At 42.5% G+C, this 20,968-nt stretch overlaps 1 protein-coding gene across 2 annotated transcripts in view; it reads right to left on the bottom strand.

Annotated features, from left to right (window-relative positions):
* Positions 1-20,968, bottom strand: part of DOCK4 (dedicator of cytokinesis 4) — a 392,744-nt gene that overhangs the window by 268,355 nt on the left and 103,421 nt on the right. For both annotated transcript variants that reach the window (XM_006122512.4, XM_006122513.4), the window contains exon 2: positions 675-758. In XM_006122512.4, coding sequence (XP_006122574.2) covers positions 675-758 — 84 coding nt within the window. The remainder of the gene's footprint in view (positions 1-674; positions 759-20,968) is intronic.

The raw sequence follows: 20,968 nt of genomic DNA, 5'->3' as shown, positions 1-20,968 counted from the left end.
AAGCAACATTCTTCCTACTTTGTCTATCTGTAAATTTTATAAGAAGGGTCACACTGGGCCAGACCAATGATTCAACTAGCCCAGTATCTTGACAGTGGACAATGCTCGGAGGTACATCAAAGGGATTGAACCCAACAGCCAACAGTTATATCAGGGGTGTGGGCCACTGACCCACAGAAAAATCAATCAGGGGCTGCAAACAAGTGTGAAGCAAAAAACAAAACAAAACAAAAAAGCTCCAAACATAACTGCTCACTGACGTGGCCCTCAAAGTGAGGAGAAAGATACTCCTCACAATCCCAGAGACTAGGGAAGCTCAGCCCAGTAGACTGTGTGCTCCAGCCCTGTGGGGGAGGAGGGTCTGCAGTGCCAGTGCAGGCTCCCCAATCCCTGAGCCTCAAGGGGCCAGATCTAGGCAAGCTGGGGGCTGCATCCAGCTCCCAGACCTGAGGTTCCCCACCCCTGAGTTAAATCAACATTAACTGATGTTTAAAAAAAAAAAAAAAAAAAAACCCACAACAAATCCTAATCCTTTCAAGCCTAAACACAGGCAAGCATAAATTTACATTTTTGCTTCATTTACATTTTAAAATTAAACAAGGAGTAATGGGACTCAAACTCACATTACCACAGCAATAGTTCATTAAAACAAGAGTTTTAACCTGTGTACTTACGGTCACATTTTTCCAGTATTTGAACTGTGTCTCCAATCTCCAATGATAAGCCATGTGGAATGGTTCCTCGAAAACTGGCTATCACTGAAAGAGATATTAAACTACAGTTAATATTACCAGTGAAAAATCAGGCACGCTCCTTGTTACTCAACTATCATGCAGCAGGGAAAGGGAATGTGTTTAACAAGGACATTTAATGAAAATTACAGAGTAGAGTGCTAAGTCAAAAATAAACTACCAAAGCGTGTGATTTTTTTTTAATGGAAAGCCAAATAGAGAACTTGAAAAATCCACTTGCTCACTCTTTAAGGGTAAGTGGAAAGGCTGTCTTGGAGAGCAGGGTTGCTTAATTAATCGATTTCTAGATAATTAAATTTTTTACATGGAAATTTCTAGCCTTTACAGCTGTGAGATCCTTTCAAATTTGAACTGATGCATTTCAGACTTCCTGAGTCTGTAAGATAGAGAGCTTTTACCGCTGCTTCTACCTTTGCCAAACATCAAGATTAAATTAAAACATATTTGGTGAGTGCAACTAAAGCTATTCAGGACCTAGTGGAAATGTTTGGGAAAGCAACAAAAGTAGGCACTGAAGTTTTTTTTTTACAAAGCATGAGATCCAAAAATGCAGACCTTTCTTCTTATTTTCAGATTCCTCAGCAAAGAGTAAAGACTCTAATCTTACAGTAGCATTGCAACTCTGGGAGGGAAGAATCATAGAATTGGAAGAGGCCTCAAGAGGTCATCGAGTCCAACTGCCTAATAAAAGCAGGACCAACCGCAACTAAATCATCCCAGCCAGGACCAACTGCAACTAAATTATCCCAGCCAGTCCTGTCAAGTCAGGACTTAAAAACCTCTAGGGATGGAGATTCCAACACCTCCCTAGAGACATCTCCTCCTGATGGGATGGGCTTCCAATTTACAGGGACCTACTAGACAGAAATACGTATGATGGAGCCCCAGACAGGGTCCACAGACAGCACAATTAGAAACCTGTGCATTGTCCCGCTTCTTAGTACTTGCTGTTAGCAGGCAAGTACAGCTTCTCACTGGTGTATTGTCCATGGACCTAGCTAATAACCCTCTGCCCCTCATGGCCCTATGACTCTAACTCTAGTTACCAGGCAATCCTCCAGCTAATACTGTTAAATTTTCAGGCTCTGCCAAGTGGATATGTCAGATATACATTTAGAAACAAGTAACATTCTGTGAAGCACAGCATCAAAACATACTGTATTTGCTATCATGGATTTTAAAAACCCAATAATTTCAAAGTATATTCACAGATAGAACAACATGATTTATTTGACCACAAGCTTTTGTGGAAAAAGACCCATAGTGGATTTTTGCCCATGAAAGCTTATGCCCAAATGTTAGTCTTTTAAGATGTCACAGGACTCTGTAATTTTAAAAACAATGAGTAGTTCTTTGGCACCTTAGAACATAAACATAAGGATGGCCATAACGGATCAGAACAAAGGTCCATCTAGCCCTGTCTTCTGATAATGACCTGTGCCACATTCCCTAGAGGGAGTGAACAGAACAGGGAATCATCAAGTAGTTCCTCTCCTGTCACCCATTCCCATCCTCTGCCAGAAGCTAGGGACTCCATTCCTACTCATCCTGGCTAATAGCCATTGATGGACTTAACCTACATGAATTTATCTAGCGCTTACTTGAACTCTGTTAAAGTCTTGGTCTTCACAATATCCTCTGGCAAGGAGTTTCACAGGTTGACTGTGCACTGTGTAAAGAAAAACTTGCTTTTGTTTGTTTTAATCCTGCCACCTAATAATTTCATTTGGTGACCTCTAGTTCTTATGTTATGAGGACAAGTAAATAACTTTTCCTTACTCACTTTCTCCACACCAATGATTTTATAGACCTCTATCACAACCCCTTTTAGTCTCCTCTTTTCTAAGATGAAAAGTCCCAGTCTTTTTTAACTCTCTTCATATGGGACTTGTTCCAAACCCCTAATCATTTTTGTTGCCCTTTTCTGAACCTTTTCCACTGCCAATATATCTTTTTTGAGATGAGGTGACCACATCTGTATGCAGTATTCAAGATGTGGGTGTACTGTGGTTTTATATAAAGGCAATAAAATATTCTCTGTCTTAGTTTCAATCCCTTTTTAAATTATTCCTAACATTCTGTTTGCTTTTTTGACTGCTGCTGCACACAGAGTGGATGTTTTCAGAGAACCAGCCACAATAACTACAAGATCTCTCTCTCTCGAATAGTTATAGCTAAATTTGTCCCCATCATTCTGCATGTACAGATGGGATTTTTTTCCAATGTGCATTACTTTACATTTATCTTCATTAATTTACATTTGCCATTTTGTTGCCCAAACACTTAGTTTTTTTAAAACAAAATACAGGACTATGTAGCACTTTAAAGACTAACAAGATGGTTTATTAGATGATGAGCTTTCGTGGGCCAGACCCACTTCACGAGAGCTCATCATCTAATAAACCATCTTGTTAGTCTTTAAAAGTGCTACATAGTCCTGTATTTTGTTTTAGCTACACCAGACTAACACGGCTACATTTCTATCATTCGTTTTTTTAGATCTCTTTGAAGCGCTTCACAGACTGCTTTCGTCTTAACTATCTTGAGAAGCTGAGTATCATCTGCAAATTTTGCCACCTCATCGTTTACCCCTTTCTCCAGATTAAGGATGTAAACAACTAGTCAATTAGTCGTCCCCCATCCCCACCCCCCTGCTGCCTCTCAGAAAAACTTTATTTTGTAAATAGATCTCTTTTTTCCCCAAAGGTAACATTAGAAACTTTTCAGGAAAAAGCAACAACTAAAACTAAATTGCAGTGCAGAGGAAACTACAAAACTTTCTGGAACACAGACGGAACAAAATTTCACTTTGATACATCTGGCAAAGGACTGTTCTGCAAAGTGTCAGGGAGAAGAAAGAAAGAAATGAGGCCATCACCTGTCCTACTGAGCTAGCATATTAGCCTGTTCTTTCCCTTGAATACTAGCAGAATTCTAACAGAGGTCTTGCATCAAGGTCACATTCAATACAACCAGTCTGTGCACCTAGCAGCATCATGCAAAGAAATCTAAAAATGCACTGCAGAGAGAAAGAGAATCTCAAGCACAAAAATCCCCATACTACTATACCCAGAAAAGTCTATCTTCTTTTAAAAAGTTTAACTTTGCTACATTTGTACTGCTCTGTAAGTCATTGAGAAGCAGTTACCATTTAATGTTCTATGTTTGTGGTTGATGTATATAAGCAGATTACAGCGAAGGCTATTTGTAGATAGGTCCAGCCCTAAAGAGGAGACTCTCACACAAGGATTATGCCATGGTTGTGCTCAGTGTCTTGAGACAAGGACACAACATTTTTGACCAATCCATGGTTCTTACATCTTTAATGCATCACCCTTTCCAACCCTTTCTTTCTAGCTCTTTATTCCCTTGCCACATATAAGCTCTTTATGGAAGGAATTTGCCATGTGATTTTGTAAACTATCTAAAATGTGTTGTCTTACATAAAATTGATAGTCAATACATTGAAATTTAAATGAAACACATCTGACAGCCCTTGTCAATATTGTAAAGAAATAAAATGAAACAAAAAAAGCTGTTAGGCATTTTGAAGAAGACCAAAAAAGAACCACTTGCAAAATATGCTATGTTTCACTTCTGGATTTCTGATGAGAATACCATACGCAAGACGCCAGCCTCTCTTGTGCATTGCAACATGATTGCAGGAGATAGTCCTTGTCTCATGCACCACAGAAAATAAAGGAAGGAAATCTACCATACTTCTTCCTTCTAAACCTGAAAGGTCTGGATCCTAGCTGACAAGTCAATCCTTATTTTTTTGCTAGGGTGATAGCTGATGTTGCAACTTGCATTTCATAAAGTCTGAGAGAAACCAAACTGATTCTAAGAAGTTTTTTAGAGGAAGAAGCTTCTAATTTCCAATGTTTTGTACGCAATTTGTGTGTGCAGTATTTGAGAAAATCATAGTCTGCACTGACAAAAATAATCCAAATGGCATAAAAACACCAAAATCACAAGGTTTCTTTATGTTTCAGATAATGTCATCAATTAAGAAAAAAAAAAACTCTTTTGCTGTGTCTTCATGTTTTGAAAAGATACCTTACCCCCACCTCCAAAAAAATCACTCAAATACCATTTTACTTACAGTTCCATACCTATATGTACATATGTAAAGACTCCAGTCCTGCCTCCCTTAAATAAGGCCTGAATTTACCCCACTTTTAAAAGTTGTTGCTCAGAGGAATGCAAATTAGAAGTTTCTACAGAATCAAACTTTAAAAACGGTGTTGTTTTATTAAATAATAATTTATTGAAATGAACTTTGCTTTCAATTATGAGAATCTGCTCACATAAATACTTGCATCAGCTGTCAGGACATGAAAAGAATATGTGGGCAAGATCATTAGTTCTGTCCAAAATCTGACATCTGCTTGTCTGAAAAGCTAAATGATATCTTCCTCACCCCTAGTTCCTCCTGCTAATGGAGCATTGGCTACCCAGAAAGAGGAGCTTACCACTAAATCTGGCACACACACACACACACACACACACACACACACACAAATACATAGATGAGATGAGATGAGAGTATTCCCTCCCCCACCTCCTGTCATTACTTTAACTCAGCAAGGTTATCATTTTCTGTCAGGTTCTAACAAACAAACACAAGGAGTGTTTTTAGCTGGAATCAGCTAAAAGCAAAGATAAAAAGTTGTTCTAGAGCTAGAGACTATTCTAACCAGGATGCAAAATTCAGAACACTGCAATCAAAGAAACAGTCAGTCAATCACTTTTTGTCTCATTTCTGAAGTAGATTGGAAAATTTTCCCATGTCCCAGTGGAAGAAGAAAGAGACAGAAAAGCTGACCTCTCCATTTGTAAGTGATTAGCACCTGATGTCCATTAAAATCAACAGACCAAAAGAGGAAACGATTTATATAGGAGAGGTCAAGGCCAATCTGGGCTAGAAATGCAATAATTCAACTCTTCAACCAACTTCCACATGGGGATCTCCTGTTAAGTCCTAGCCTGACTCTTATAGTGTGTCTACACAGCAGGGCTTAACTTGAAATAAGCTATGCAAAGCAAGCTATGCCAATTGTGTAGCTTATTTTGAAATTGGGACTGTCTACACAGCACTTATTTCGAAATAGAGGGCTCTTCCTCCAACTTCCCTTACTCCTCATACAATGAGGGTTACAGGAGTCTGAGTAAGAAGTCCTCCAGCTTGACAGTATTTTCACATAATTTAGAAATAACTGCCTGCTGTGTAGACACGGACTAAGTTATTTCGAAATAATGTTCCTGTGTAGACGTACGCTAAGACACCTGTCCCCTAAGTCAATCTCCTGCACCCTCCCTCTGGCACATCTAACTCCAATTATACCCACTCTGTACCCTGTGGAGTGGAAATGACCATGAAAGTTGCAAGACTAAATATCTGTAGCTTTTTTGTAAAACTCAATTCCAGGACATCAGTTCCTTATTTTTCAAATACTGTTAGAATTATTCATTCACTGTTATACACAAGAATTTTTCCTTTTATTCAAAGCATTTTCAAGAATTTTCAGGACTAGAGAAAGTCCCTTGCAGAAGGTTTGGACAGTTCTCTCAAGACTTTTGCTTATTGCCAGAATCTTTCATTCCTTTTCACTCTGTTTCCTCCAGCTAGTGAGTCCACCACTAGCACAATATCAACTGTAGGATTACTGTTTCAACTGTGAACCCAAAAGGATTGGATGCCAAACCACAACATCACATATGGTCTAATTCAACATGAGTCATCAGTGTTCCCAATACAGTAGGGAAATTCTACCCAGAGCGACTCTCACGCTGGCAAGTATATTAGTTTTTTAAAGCCTTTTACTTCACTTTGACTTCTGATACTACATGTTGAACCTTTCTGGTCCAGCATAATTGGGACCTGACCAGTCCCGAACAAGAGAATTTGCTGGACCAGTGGGGAGGTCTCCTGCCACCAGCCCCCAAGGGGGTCATCCATTGCTGGCAGACTGCCCCAGTAGGCAACCCTGTCATACTATCCCCCAACCCCAACCAGGCTGGGCTGCTTGCTTAGCTACTGCTGGCTCCCTGGGTGGCAAAGGCTCTGGCTCCTGCCATGGGGCTCTGTTCCTGTGCAGCCGGGAGCAGCCATGGGGCTGGGGCTCCGATCCCAGCCCTACGCAGCCCCAGCCCTGGCCCCGCACTAGGGATATAAAGTTTAGACTAATTGGTTAACTGAGTAGTCAATGAAATTTGCATCGACTATTTGATTAATCGACAGGATGTCTTTTGCCTTCAAAGGTGAAAGCGCACGGAAGCGTAGGCCTAGTGGGGGACTCAAGCAGTCCCCCGCTAGCCCTGTGCTCTCCATGGTGTTTCAAAGAGCCATTGCCACATAGAGCCCGGAGTCAGAGAGGGAGTCCCCAGCTGACACTGGGCTCCACATGACGCTGCTGCTTTGAAGCACCCCTTACTCTCCCCCCAACCCGCTGCCTCTTTCTGATAGAGGCAGCAAGCAGGGGGAGTGACTAGTTGCCTAGTGTGTCGACTATCCAATGAGCATTTGCTTGTCGGATAGTCGACTAGTCATTCAAATCCCTACCCCGTGCAGCCGGGGAAAGCCATGGGACTCTGACCCTGGGTCTCCGTACAGCTGGGGGAAGCCGTGGGGCTCTGGCTCCGTCCCTGCACAGACCCAGCCCAGCCCTGGGCAGCCGGGGAAAGCCACAGGGCTCTAACCCCAGCCCTGCGCTCCTAGGGGCTTCTGGAGGGCTCTGGCCTTAGTCCTGTAATGCCCCCAGCCAGGCTGCTGACTCTGATGTCCCGCTTAGCTGGCCCTCCTGCTCTTACACTTCTGGACTCTCTGCTCCAGGAGCATCCGTGGTCCTGCCAGGCCACAGATGTTGCTGGACCAGAGAGTCCCGGATTTTGGAGGTACAACCTGTACTGATGAAATACGCTTTTTGATCCCACTGAGCTTGTGAAACACACATTTTTTGGTTTGTATTTGTTTCTGTAAGAGATAAGACAACATTCCTTGCAGGCCTGAACACTCAGACAGCCTCTGGAGGTTTGGTAGGAAAGCCTACCTGGGATCAACCTCCTTCATAAAAGCAGGCATCACTGTATCCCAGGAGTGGTCAATACTTTTTGATAGGAGGAGGGACACTAAGGATTTGGTAAGTATTCAAGGGCCACACTCGTCCATGACATATAGGGTATGTCTACACTACCACCCTAGTTCGAACTAGGGTGGTTAATGTAATCAATCGAAGTTGCAAATGAAGCCCGGGATTTAAATATCCTGGGCTTCATTTGCATCTTGCCGGGCGCTGCCATTTTTAAATCCCCGGTAGTTCGGACTCCGTGCCCGCGGCTACACGCGGCACGGACTAGGTAGTTCGAATTAGCCTCGTTTAGGCACTCACTAAGCGCAAACATATTTGTTTACATTGACGAGAGATAATGCTATGTCTTGTGGAATGTTAGGGTACGTCTAGACTACATGCCTCTGGCGACAGAGGCATGTAGATTAGGCTACCCGACAGAGTAAAATGAAGCGGCGATTTAAATAATCGCCGCTTCATTTAAATTTACATGGCTGCCGCGTTGAGCCGACAAACAGCTGATCAGCCTCCTGGGATGAGGCATACCTGGGTTGTCGACAACTCCCTTTGATGTCGGCAGGGGAGCGTCCAGACTATCGCGCTGAGCCGACAAACAGCTGATCAGCTGTTTGTCGGCTCAACGCGGCAGCCATGTAAATTTAAATGAAGCGGCGATTATTTAAATCGCCGCTTCATTTTACTCTGTCGGGTAGCCTAATCTACATGCCTCTGTCGCCAGAGGCATGTAGTCTAGACGTACCCTTAGGGTTGCCAGGTGTCTGGTATTCACCCGGACAGTCCAGTATTTTCGGCTCCTGTCCAGTAAAATATTCAGAGAATACTGGACACCTAAGATGTCTGGTATTTTCTGAATTTTTCCCCGGCTAGGAGGTGAAAATGCCGGGCACCTGGCAACCCTACAAACACTCAGTACCTGGCCTCCACCCCCCACCCCACCCCAGCCCCCTTGCTTACCTGGTTCGCAAGGCTGCTGGCACAAAATGGCTGCCGGCAGCCCCCTGGGTCTTAGTGCTCAACCGCTCCCCTGTTCCTATCCCTGCACTTAAAAGGGATGTGCTGTTTTAATGTGGTTTTATTTTAAAAGATTTTTTTGGCTTAATAAGTCCTTGGAGTCCTTTGGCCTCCTCCCCCCCCCCTTTTTTTTCCTTCAACAGAATTTTTTCCCAGTGTTTTTTTTTGGGGGGGGGAGAAGGGGTGTTCAACCATCTGGCAACCCTAATGGTGACTGAAGCATAAAGGGATGTATGAATATTTAGCACATCTGGCACATAAGAAGCAACAGTTCCTTGAAAATACCAAGTCTCTCTTTCAGGTGAAATTGTAAACAAGAAGCAGGAAGCATTATCTCTTGCAAATGTAAACAAACTTGTTTGAGTGACTGACCCTTAAAGTGGTGTTGAGCCCACCCTGCCCTGTTACTGATTCATTACCTACCTGCCAATCAAGTGAATATAAAACCCTGGAAGTGGTTCATTAAGAATGAGAGAGAGATTGGCTGCTGTGGCAGGCCCTGGAACAGAAGACAGTTCTGGAGTGAAAGGCCTTCAAGTCCCTGCATCTTGTGATGACTGAGGAATAACTTTGTGTTTTCTAGATTGTTATTTGGAATAATAAACTGTCACACAGAGCCTGAAAAGAGAACTGGATGACTCCCTGTCCTTCATTATCTGGGGAAGACAGGCCAGCAAGTCACTTGAATGCAGCCTATGCCGACAGAAGGGATTTTCCGATTGGCATAGGTAAACCACCTCCCTGAGAGATTGCAACTAGATCAAGGGCAGAAATCTTCCATCAACCTAGTGCAGTCTACACTAGGGCTGTGTCTAGACTGGCCAGTTTTTCCAGAAAATCAGCCGCTTTTCCAGAAAAACTTGCCAGCTGTCTACACTGGCCGCTTGAATTTCCGCAAAAGCACTGACTTCCTACTGTAAGAAATCAGTGCTTTTTGCAGAAATACTATGCTGCTCCCGTTTGGGCAAAAGTCCCTTCTGCACAAAACTTTTTCGCAAAAGGGCCAGTGTAGACAGCTGAGATTTTTTTCTGCAAAAGCGTGTCTAGATTGGCCATGGACGCTTTTCCGCAAAAAGTGCTTTTGCGGAAAAGCATCTGTGCCAATCTAGACGCGCTTTTCCGAAAATGCTTTTAACGGAAAACTTTTTGATCTAGACGTAGCCTAGGGGTTAAACTGACTTAACTATGCTGCTCAGGATCACACACCTGAGTAACATACTTAAGCCAATTTAATTTTCAAGTGAAGACCAGGCCTAAATCTGGAAGCACTCAAGAAAGAAAGGAAAGGAAGATTGTCATAGGAGTTGCAGTGCAATATTATTCCTTACTTTAATCACAAGTTCGCCTGCTAAGTGGTAAACAGCAGCAACAAATTAGCTGTGAAATGCTACGGGGTTCGTGCTGAGCTGCTGCTGAGAAATTTGGCTACTGATACTGGTTTTCCCCTTAAAATTACATGTTTACTCCCATTCAAGCAGTAAAGATTATCCAAGTAGGCCAAGCACAGCAAACAAGTAAATATTGTGTTCTCACTAATAGTAAAGAAGCACCACACCTATCTTGTGGAGTAAAATCTTTATAACATTAAAGCCCATCAAGTGACCTCATATCATTTGTATTAAAAAAAAGTTTCAAGCTCTATTTCTCCCTTCCAAAGAACAGGTTTTAATTCTGTACTTGGGACACTATCACTGGAATATTAATGGAGTTGGGGGGGGGGGGGAGGGAATCAGCACTTTATACACTTCTGAAAGGCAGTATTTTCCAGCCTTCCCTGGTATCATTTTTCTTAGCATGGACTTCAGTCCTCATACTTGGCTGTATTAATCTCTTTCATATTCAATTTAATTGGATTATAAAGTCCAAACAATGTCACTTTACAGGGGAAAAAAAGCATTTTGACTGAGGCACTCTTTAATCCTCACAGTGTTGTTAGCAGCATTGTTTATCTGATTTGTTGTTATTTTGGATTTCCATGCATCTGCAGTCCTTTCCATTGTATTTACAACTTGTATGGTTTATAGCTTCTATTCTCTCTTTTCTATGTTGTAACTGTGTGCCTTAATGAAGCTGTTATACACTAAACATAATCTTTGCTATTTACCAGCTTCAACTCGATTAGCAAATAATTATGTATTTACTAATGAAAACTAATCCTCTTATCTCCCACTGTTTTTACAACATTTAGAAATAAAATATGACTACTAATTGTGGGTCTCCGTAGCCAGTTACATAATTAAGTCAACTGTACCAATTATCTCTGAGATCTTTGCTGCTATAGAACCACTTTGAATAACTAAACGGCACAGCAAGAAACACATTAATTCTATTCTAAGAATGAACAGTATTTTTAAAAATTATTCTCAGCCATAACAGGGACCAAAGCAAAGTGTTTTCACTTTTGATGGGACGTTTCTAAAGATAAAGTACTTTTGGACAGATTTTACCTCAAATAAAAGAAATAGCTCCCCCTTGATTTGCTATCAGTAACAGGAGTAAAACTGCAGGAACTAAAACCAGGTCTCCAAACTTTCAATCCAGAACCTTACCCAAAGCTAGAGCACCTACTCCTACATAATGAAAGAGTAACAAAGATTTAAGACTTACAGATAGTCACAGACCAGATACCACCAAACCTATTTTAACAAAAAAAGGAGGGAAACAAACAAGCTAATAACAAGAGGAATGGCAGAACCTTTTCAGAAAACAAGCATGACATCCAAGAAAATCTGTCATTGAAAAAAAGCTAAGAAATACAGAAAATGAGTATCAGATGTGGGCATAAGCCAGTGACTATCAAGAGGATCATGGGGTAAAGCCTAGAGAACTGGGCAAGTTTGGTACAATTGATCCCCCTGAAGAAACTCCATTTCTTAGACCTAACCTTCATTTTGTGTCTCAGATGGAAGTGATGTAACACCTAACAAAAGTCATTCAACACATGGACAGTGTAGGGCAGGGGAGCAGTTAAGGGGCTGGGTATAGGAGGGGGCTCAGGGCTGGGGTAAAGGGTTTGGGTGAGGACTCTGGCTAGGAGTGCAAGCTCTGAAGTGGAGCCGGGGATGAGACATTTAAGGTGCAGGCCATCCCGGGGAGAGAGGACTATTCCCAGGCCTCTCTCACCACAACAGCTTGGGGCCAGGTGAGAGGTGTCTCTCCACGGCCACTGCAGCTCCAGCAGGCACAAGTGAAAGGAGGAGTTCCTGTCTCTCAGCCAGAGCAGGTCTGAGCTAGACTGAGTGTGAGTCAATAAAGGGGTGCCTGCCCCATCGGCAGGGGCAGCTCCAAGTTGGATGACAGCGGCTATGTCTAGACCACACTGATCTATCAGAAAAAGGTACGGAAATGTTTATGTCCTGTCACCCCTGAGTAAACCTGTTAGTTTTAATTATAGTGTAGCACAAATGTGGTATAAAATAGCATTAGTATGCTTGAGGTGTGAATGTGTTCACACAAGTGGAACGGGCCAGGCCACTACTTACCACAGCTTTCATTGGCTGGGAACGGCAAACTGCAGCCAACCAGAGCTGCAAGCGGCCCTATCTACAGACGCTCAGGTAAATAAAGAGCCCACCAGGGGTGAGCTTGGGTGAAATATGTCTGGCCTGCAGGCAGCTTATTACCCACCCTTGATTTAGAAGGGAAACCCTCCTCTTTGGCCCAGTGTAGACAGGCCAAATTTCAGAAAAGCCTCTTCTGAAAAAACTTGAGTCCAGGGTGGGCAATAAAAAAGCAGCTCAAGGGTTAGTCCCTGGTGGGTCCCTGCTGCTATGTTTAACTGTGCCTCAGCAGGCGTGGGAGGATCACAGCTCTGGTTGACCACAAATCGCTGTTCACGTCCAATGCGAGCAGCAGGAAGCACTGCCAATTGAGACGCCGCTTCCCACCTCTCATATTGGCCAGGAATGGCGATCCGTGGCTTACAAAAGCTACAAACTTCTAATACCCCTGGAAGCGCAAGTAAACAGATCAGTGGCGGCCCACTAGGGACTAACCCTGCAGACCAGATCTGGCCCATGGGTCAGAATTTGCCCAGCCCTGATTTAGATGCTACCGAAGTTTAGATGCTTTTAATTTGCAATAAAGGATTTGTGTCTGCTTTCTATTCTTAGATACATTATAGGAGGCATTATTAGTTATATGAATGAAAGATACTTTATTTCTAGTAAAAAATATTGCCCGTGTCAAACATTTTCTTGGAAAGATTTTACTATGACATTTCCTTAACTGCCCCAGAAATCCATACTTCAGGAAGGATAGATTAAAGGGGAGACAGACAAGTTATTCAAGGTACCTCAAAATCCATTTTCAGGGTAACGCCTTTATTACCTTATCATGCATATGTGGTACTACTGGACTATATCTGCCACAAATGTTCTCATCCTAAGTTTTAAATTAGTCTAGACTGAACAAGCCTCACGGGATTTATCCAAATATCTGATGTGATAAGTGGAAGGCCAAGTTACATTTTGTTTATGTTTAATGGGAGAGTTTAATAACAGGATTTTGCAAAACAACAACAACAACTATTGCTTGAGACAAGGATGTGAAAGAAAAGATTAGACCAGGGATTCTCAAACTCGGGGTCATGACCAGTGTTCCCTGTAAGATTTGTGCTTGTGTCAGGAGATATCTGGATGGCAACCAGCTGATTAGCAGAGTGCCCACTGCTGGATTTTTGTTTCTACTGGTAGTGCATGTTCTCGTATGTTTTGGTGCACATAAAAATGCATTCCATATATGGATGGAAAATATTAGCGGAACCAGGTTATCATATGGTGGGGGGGTCACCAATTGTCAGCCTTTATTCCCAAGTTCCACTTTGCCTTCAGCATTTATAGGGTTATAAATATTAAAAATTTGTTTTTAATTTATAAAAGGAGCATTGCACTTACAGGCTTGCTGAAAGGGATTAGACAAAATGTTGTGTTGGAGATCCCCCAGTGGTTCTCAATCTCCTAACAAGATAATTTAGAAATAAACAGAAAAAATATTATTTTAAAAAATGTCTCATTCTGAAAGTATAAACACTTAATCACCTTAATGGGTGATGCTTACTGGTTCTAGTTAACCAGTGGGTTCTGGAGCAACTTCCTGCCTGCTCTGGGCAGGGGGCTACTCCAGTTTCACGGTGCTCACTCCGGACAGGGGCAGTTCTGGACGTCCAGAACAACCCCCGTCCATGACAGCCCAGGCCTGTTGCAGACACAGGCTGCTCCAGGTGTCCAGTTAACCAATTAAATGGAATTTTATATCCCTACTGTTCATAGTTTTAACTGGGTGTGTGGCAAAATAAAATATTTGATCAGGCACTGGAGTGTGTATTGATACGTTTTTCAGGAAGTATGGCTCTTCGCAAGAGGGGGGTTTGCGCAAAAAGGAGCCATGTAGATGGCTCCTTTTTGTGCAAAAATGGAGCCTGATTATGCAAATGAGGTGCAGCGATATTCCACACTTTGCTTCATTTGCATATTTTTTTCCACAAGAGGGGGCAGTGTAGATATAGCCATGGAAATTAGAAGACTTTATGCCTGAAATCTGGAAAAGAACTGAAGGTTCCAAGCATGCTGGAATACGATGTTCTCATTTAAGTATGTCTTGCAGAATTTCCAGCCTTTATGTTTCAACTGGATTAGACACAGACAAAATAAGCTATAAACTTTACTAGCAAACAACACTGCTCACACTTCACCTTCTTTGTGTCATAGAAAATAGATCCTTTTTTGCAGCAGTTAAGAAATCAGCCATGCTTATTTAAAGTTACTATTACAGTTTTAACATTTTTTTAAAAATGTAAGACCAACAACACGTGCATGAATCAGACAAGATCCAGTGAAATTGGAACCAAATACAAAAGCAGTGGATACACTAGAATTCCAAGTTACACTGAACTGATCTTTACTGACACCATTCTAAAAAGATAATAGCAAGAGTTAAGCACAGATTGAAAATCTGGTCTCTGCTACACTGTGCAAGAGGGCTACAAATACTGCTACAATCAAGAGAATAATCATAGAATCATAGGAGTGGAAGGGACTTCAAGAAGTCATCTAATCCAGTCCCCTGCACTCATGGCAACACTCAGTATTATCTAGACTATTCTTGACAGGTGTTTGCCTAACATTCTCTCAAAAATCTCTAATGATGGAGAGTCTACAATCTCCCTGGATCATTTCTTCCAGTGCTAAACCACCCTGACACTATCAGCTTGAGGTCTTGATCCTGTGATGAACTCTACCTGGGTGGTCCCCTGAACTCTTGCACATGCTGTTTCAGGACTGATGCCTCTCTTTTTTAATATCCTGACTGACCTGTTTCTTTCACCATTCCTATTAATGTAAAATAGGAAGGTTTTATTTTGAGAGACGTATTTTTCCTGTCTCTTTCCCTTTAAATAATTTTTAAGATGCATATTTGCTGGTCAATTTGCAATGAGTATAACTCATAGGGTCTTTGCTTTTGCAAAATCTTGATCTGCTTTGATTAACCAAAGTAAAGCAAGAGGTAGGTTGGCATTGGCTCTTACATTATCCAATTCCCCCATAATTTTCAGGACATAATGTGTGAATAAACTAAGCACGGCCATATTGGGCCAGACCAATAGTCCCAGTACCCTGTCTTCTAACAGTGGCCAAAGCCATATGCTTCAGAGGAAATGAAAGAATGGGGAAGTTGTCAAATTATCCATCCTCTGCCATCCAAACCCAGCTTCTGGCAGTGAGAGGGTTAGGGACACCCGAAGCATGGAGGAGTGTGCCTGATCATCTCACTAACAGCCAGTGATGGACCTATCCTCCAAGAACTGATGTATTTTTTTTAAACCAAGTTATACTTTTGGCCTGTACAGCAAGAGAAAACCACAAGTTGACTGCATTATGTGAAGTAGTATTTCCTGATGTTAATTTTAAACCTGCAGCCTATTACTTCATTTGGTGACACTTCCAGGATCTTGTTTTATGAGAAACGGTAAAAAACATTCTCTATTCAACTTTTCCACACCACATGCATAATTTTATTATCTTTCATTTAGAGTCATTTATAGAAGTTTTCTTGTTGATGATTTTTTGTTTGTTTGTTCTCTTAGAGTTCTATCCTGCATTCCATTTTTAAATGGGAAACTGAACCAATTGTTTATAGTACATCAAGATAAACTATAATCAATATGTGAAAGTAAGCTAATGTAAATGGGCTTACTACTTTTACACTATTTTTACTATTATTTCTTTTAATTCGTAACCACATTAACTTGATATTTTATTTCTATTTGATTTTGGAGGGAGGGTGGAAGAAGGCATGAAAATTTATGTTCCAGCAAAGACTGTTTGCCTAGTTTCAGCCCCGAGAAAGTATTTACAGTGGAGTTAACCCCTGAAAGTAGGTGTTTGTAATGAAAATGTTGAGAGCCAGAATTACAGTGAAGATGAACCTATCCCTGAAATGCTGGGATGTTAAATTAAAAATAATGTGTTTTAAGGAATCAAAAAAAGCAAGCTGATATACACCCAAAAGTTAATTATTGGCTGATGGTGAAACACTATCCATTTTCATCATAAAAAATAAAATAAAATATAAATGCTAAAAAAGTACTGCAGTCTGAAGCAAAGAATTCAATGGCAATATTAATCTTTCTATAAGACTCTTAAGTAGGTCATGGCAAGCTTAAAGAATTTTGACAGCAAGCAAAGAAGGATGGGTAACAGGGATGTTAAGAAGCAGGTAATTTGTTAATCATGTAGTCAACATTTTTATCAACTACACAATTAATCGATAAGGAAAAGCAGTGAAAGCACACAGTCCTGGCTCACCCTGGGTCCCAGCATCAACCCCACTACGGCTCTGCATTATTAGGGGGCTGGGGAGCCAGCGTTCAAAGACACTGGCTCAGTCCCAGCTCATGCCAGGTCCCAGCATAAGCCCCTGCTGTGGCTCTGCAACATTTGGGGACTATTAATCGTTTAGTTGACTACTCTCTTAATCCCTAATAGGTAAAGTTATGCAAATCACCTTGCTACTAAAGATGATACACATCATGATTTTGATGAACCTCAACTATAAACGGCTCCAGCCTCTCTGGAAGAGAAGAATATTTTATACAGAAATTACAATATGTGTGTAACGAGTGGTGGCAAACTGAGAGGGCTTTTAGGCCACCCTTACTCTATCTACAATTCTTCCAGTTATTATTTTGCCTTATGTAGTGATTTATGGCTGGTTAGTATTAATTTAAATAACTGATTAAGAGAGACTATATATTTAAATCCTGATTTTAAATATAGTGATCAGTGGAGATGTTAGATAGCGGGTACCGTATTTTCCGGCGTATAAGACGACTGGGTGTATAAGACGCCCCCCTAATTTTCCAGTTAAAACATAGGTTTTGGCCTATACTCGCCGTATAAGACTACCCCCCCCTTCTGAGGCAACACCATTTAATAACATCAGATTTGATTTAAATAATTTTAATTAAAATGGTTTTGACTTGCAGGTACTTAAAATCCTTCAAAATCCTCATCATGTTCATCCTCTGACATCGTAAGTTCATCAATGACATCTTGTGGTACATTTGTAAGACAGTCATCATATGGATCTAATTCCGAATCAGATGTGTGGCTTCAGCTTTGGCTTCCCCTTCATCTTGCCACAAGAAGTCGTCCTCCATACCATCCAAAGAATTTGATATGCCACACTTCTTGAAAGACTTGATTACTATTTCTGCATCAATATCATTCCTGGCTTTTATGACAAAGTTACACAAAACATCCAATTGTGGCGCACGTATGTTTCCTCCTTTTGTGAATGACTTTTCGCCGCTAACCATCCACTCATTCCACTGTTCTCGAATGCGATCTTTAAATGACTTGTTTAGGCACACATCCAGTGGCTGTACCAATGATGTCAATCCTGCAGGAATAACTGTCGCATCTGTGTTTATTCTTGCCAGCCTTTTCTTTGTGCTGGTAGTTAAATGAGCCCTGAACATATCCCACACCAGTAGGCTACGTTCTTGACGAAGTCCACCTGGTCGCCTACTCCATACATTATCAAGCCATAGCTTTACCCCTTCTTCATCCATCCAGCCTTTTTCATTCACATGTACAAAAACTCCAACAGGGAACTTGATTTTCGGCATTGTTTTTCTTTTAATAATAATCATTGGTCTTAGTTTGGCACCATCAGCTGTACATGCTAGTACCACTGTAAAACTGGACTTCTCATGTCCTGTTGTTTTAATTAACACTGTTTTTGCACCTTTTGGATTAACAGTTTTATTTCCAACCATATCAAAATTCATAGGAGTTTCATCCAGATTTCCGATCTGACTTAACGCATAGCCATGTTTCTTGCGCTGTTGTATTACATATCGATGGAAAAGACTTACTTTTCCGTCAAGATATGCAGGTAATTTTTGTGCAATTTTGGTCTTTTGCCTCAGTACCAGATTATGCCTTTCCATGAACCTAGTACACCAGGATACAGTGGCCTTAAATCCTTTGCTGTGATCTGGGTTAGATTTGCCCCACTGAAGTGCAAACATACGTATTTTGTTTCGTGTCACTACATAACCATTTTGACGATGCTCATGCACCATGTCTGCTACGTGCTTTTCAAGTTCTGACCAATGTGGGGTGCCTCTTCTTAATGCACACTTACTACTTGGCATACTCTTTAATGCATCTTCATTTGCTTTCTAGTCTCGAACCATCTTTTCTGTTACTCCATATTGACTTGCAGCAGCACAGTTACTATGTTCCTTGGCAAACTTTACAACTTTCAGCTTGAAACTGGCTTCATATTTCCTTCTTCTTGTTGGAACCATGATGGGGTCTTTTCTACCACCCACTTACAGAACGTGGCTGTCCCCCACGCCGGGCGCCAGGGGGCATGGCCATTCGCCCGCCAGGCGGCGGGGACACTTGCACGCCCGGGGGCGGCCCCCCCCATAACCACGCGCCTGGGGCCGGTGCCCCCTCCAAGGGCCGCACACCCGGGGCCGGCGCTCCCCAGCCAAGCGCCGCGCGCCCGGGGCCGGCGCTCCCCCAGCCAAGCGCCACGCGCCCGGGGCCGGCGCTCCCCCCCGCCGGCGCTCACCGTGCACCATGTGCCCGGGGCTAGCCCCAAGCACTATGTTGGGGACCAGTATCAGCACAGGTACAATCTATGCCCGGCGTATAAGACGCCCCCCGATTTTTGGGGGATGTTTTTTAGTGTAAAGTCGTGTTATACGCCGGAAAATACAGTAATTGAATTGTAACCGCATGAAATTTTAGTGGTTAGACAAATATTTGACAGCTCCCGGAGGCAGGGCTGGCAGCCAGGAAGCCCCCTGCCACTCTGCACTGCTGCCTCTCTATCACAGGCAGCAGAGTGGAGTGGCAGGCAGGCGCCGGTCTCCTTCCTGTTGCCCTGCACTGCTGCCTTTGATGAAGAAGCAGCAGAATGGGGTGGCAGCAGCCCCTCTCCTCTGGGGAGGGCCTGGGGGGGGGTGATGAGCTTTCATGGACAGAGGCTGTTGCACAGCAACAGCCCCTGTCCGTGTGGAGCTTGGACCCCCTTCCCATGGACAAGAGCTTCTGCTGTGGAGCAGCCTCTGTTCACGACAGACCTAGGCTTGCCATGGACAGAGGCTGCTTTGTTGGATTCTGGAGCAGCCTCTGTTCTCAGGGAGCTGGGACCCCTGACTGACAAAGGCGGCAGCACAGGAGGGAACAGGTGGTACCATGGAGCCAGTGCTGGGAGGGACTAGCTTTTAAGCCGGCTACCCCCAGCACTAGCTCCTGCCTGTGACTGGTCCATGCTTTCTGGCATCTCCACTGCAGTAAAAGCTATAGTGCTTCAATGAGAGCTCAACACATCTCAACCCTTTCTTAAAACATCGCAGCACAGATTTAAACTGAGGTCTCAAAATGAAACAGCAGAAAACTTTTAATGATTTTTGTATTTAAAACACTGGTTGGTGGTTGATTTTAAGATCCAAAACTACTATATGAATTTAAGGTCAGTGAAACAAACTCGGAGGCTGCAATTTGATATTTCTCCACAGAACAGGTAAACTACTGGCAGTGGCTCTGCAAGCTACCTCATCCTCGTATCTGAAACCTTATCGGAAGGACTACCTCCCAATACTGTTCATCCTTGGTTTGTCTGACAGAACCAGCAGTAAACAATGCCAATTAGTGCCAAGAGAGTTTGTGATGATGTGGTTCCTCGTCCTGAGAGAACAGAACTCAAACCAAACACATTTCACATACGCCACCCTCAACAGCCAGCAGATTACTAGAACTTCTGGCTTTCAGCCAAGGACTGAAAGGTAAATGTCACTCATTACCAATACCATAGAACATTTAGAACTAGGGATGTTAGCAGGAGCTTATCGATTAGCACTATCAACTAGTTGCATTCCTCCCAGCTGCCACTCTGCAGTGTATAGCCCAAGGAAGCTGGCGCACGAAAGCACTGGGTTGCTCCCTGATCCGCGGGTCTCTTCTTATTCATCATAACGTGTGCACACACACCCAACTGCCACTCTGCATTGTACAGCCCAGGAAAGCTGGTGCACAAAGGTGCTGGGTCAGTCCCTGCTCACTCACCTGTAGCATCCCAGCCCCCTGCAGGATTTCTGTTAGTCAGCCACAGCCTCCCGGCTTGCTCAGTGTCTTGGGGGTTCTGTGTTACTCCTTGCCATTAATTTCCTTTATGTCTTTCTTCATGTCAACATTCTTGATGTGGGCTGCTGGCCCCTACTTGGGCTTTGCTTTGTCAACATTAACCTAATTTTCCGCAAACACTCACCCTCCCTCACACTGGAGCGTCCTCCTGATCTCTCCTACCACATGTCTTTGTTTCACTCTAAGTCAGTGGTTCTTAACTTGGGGGTAATTACCCCTCGAGGGGTAATTTGGCATATTTCAGGGGGTAATACATTTAAAATACAATAAATGTTCAATTTTGTTCAACATAAAGTATGAGAAAATGAAATACAATTACAAACATTAATCATTATTTTTTTTTTTGTCTATTGCCATTTTAAAAAGGAGGAGGGACAATTTTGGTTTATTGGTTAAGCTTAAGGGGTAACAGTGCCAAAGAGGTTAAGAACCACTGGTCTAAGTAATC

The sequence above is a fragment of the Pelodiscus sinensis genome, chromosome 1, assembly GCF_052426305.1.
Source record: "Pelodiscus sinensis isolate ZL-2025 chromosome 1, ASM5242630v1, whole genome shotgun sequence".
Classification (NCBI taxonomy): Eukaryota; Metazoa; Chordata; order Testudines; family Trionychidae; genus Pelodiscus; species Pelodiscus sinensis.
Note: the sequence above shows the minus strand (reverse complement) of the source record. Positions and strands in the feature narration are given on the sequence as shown.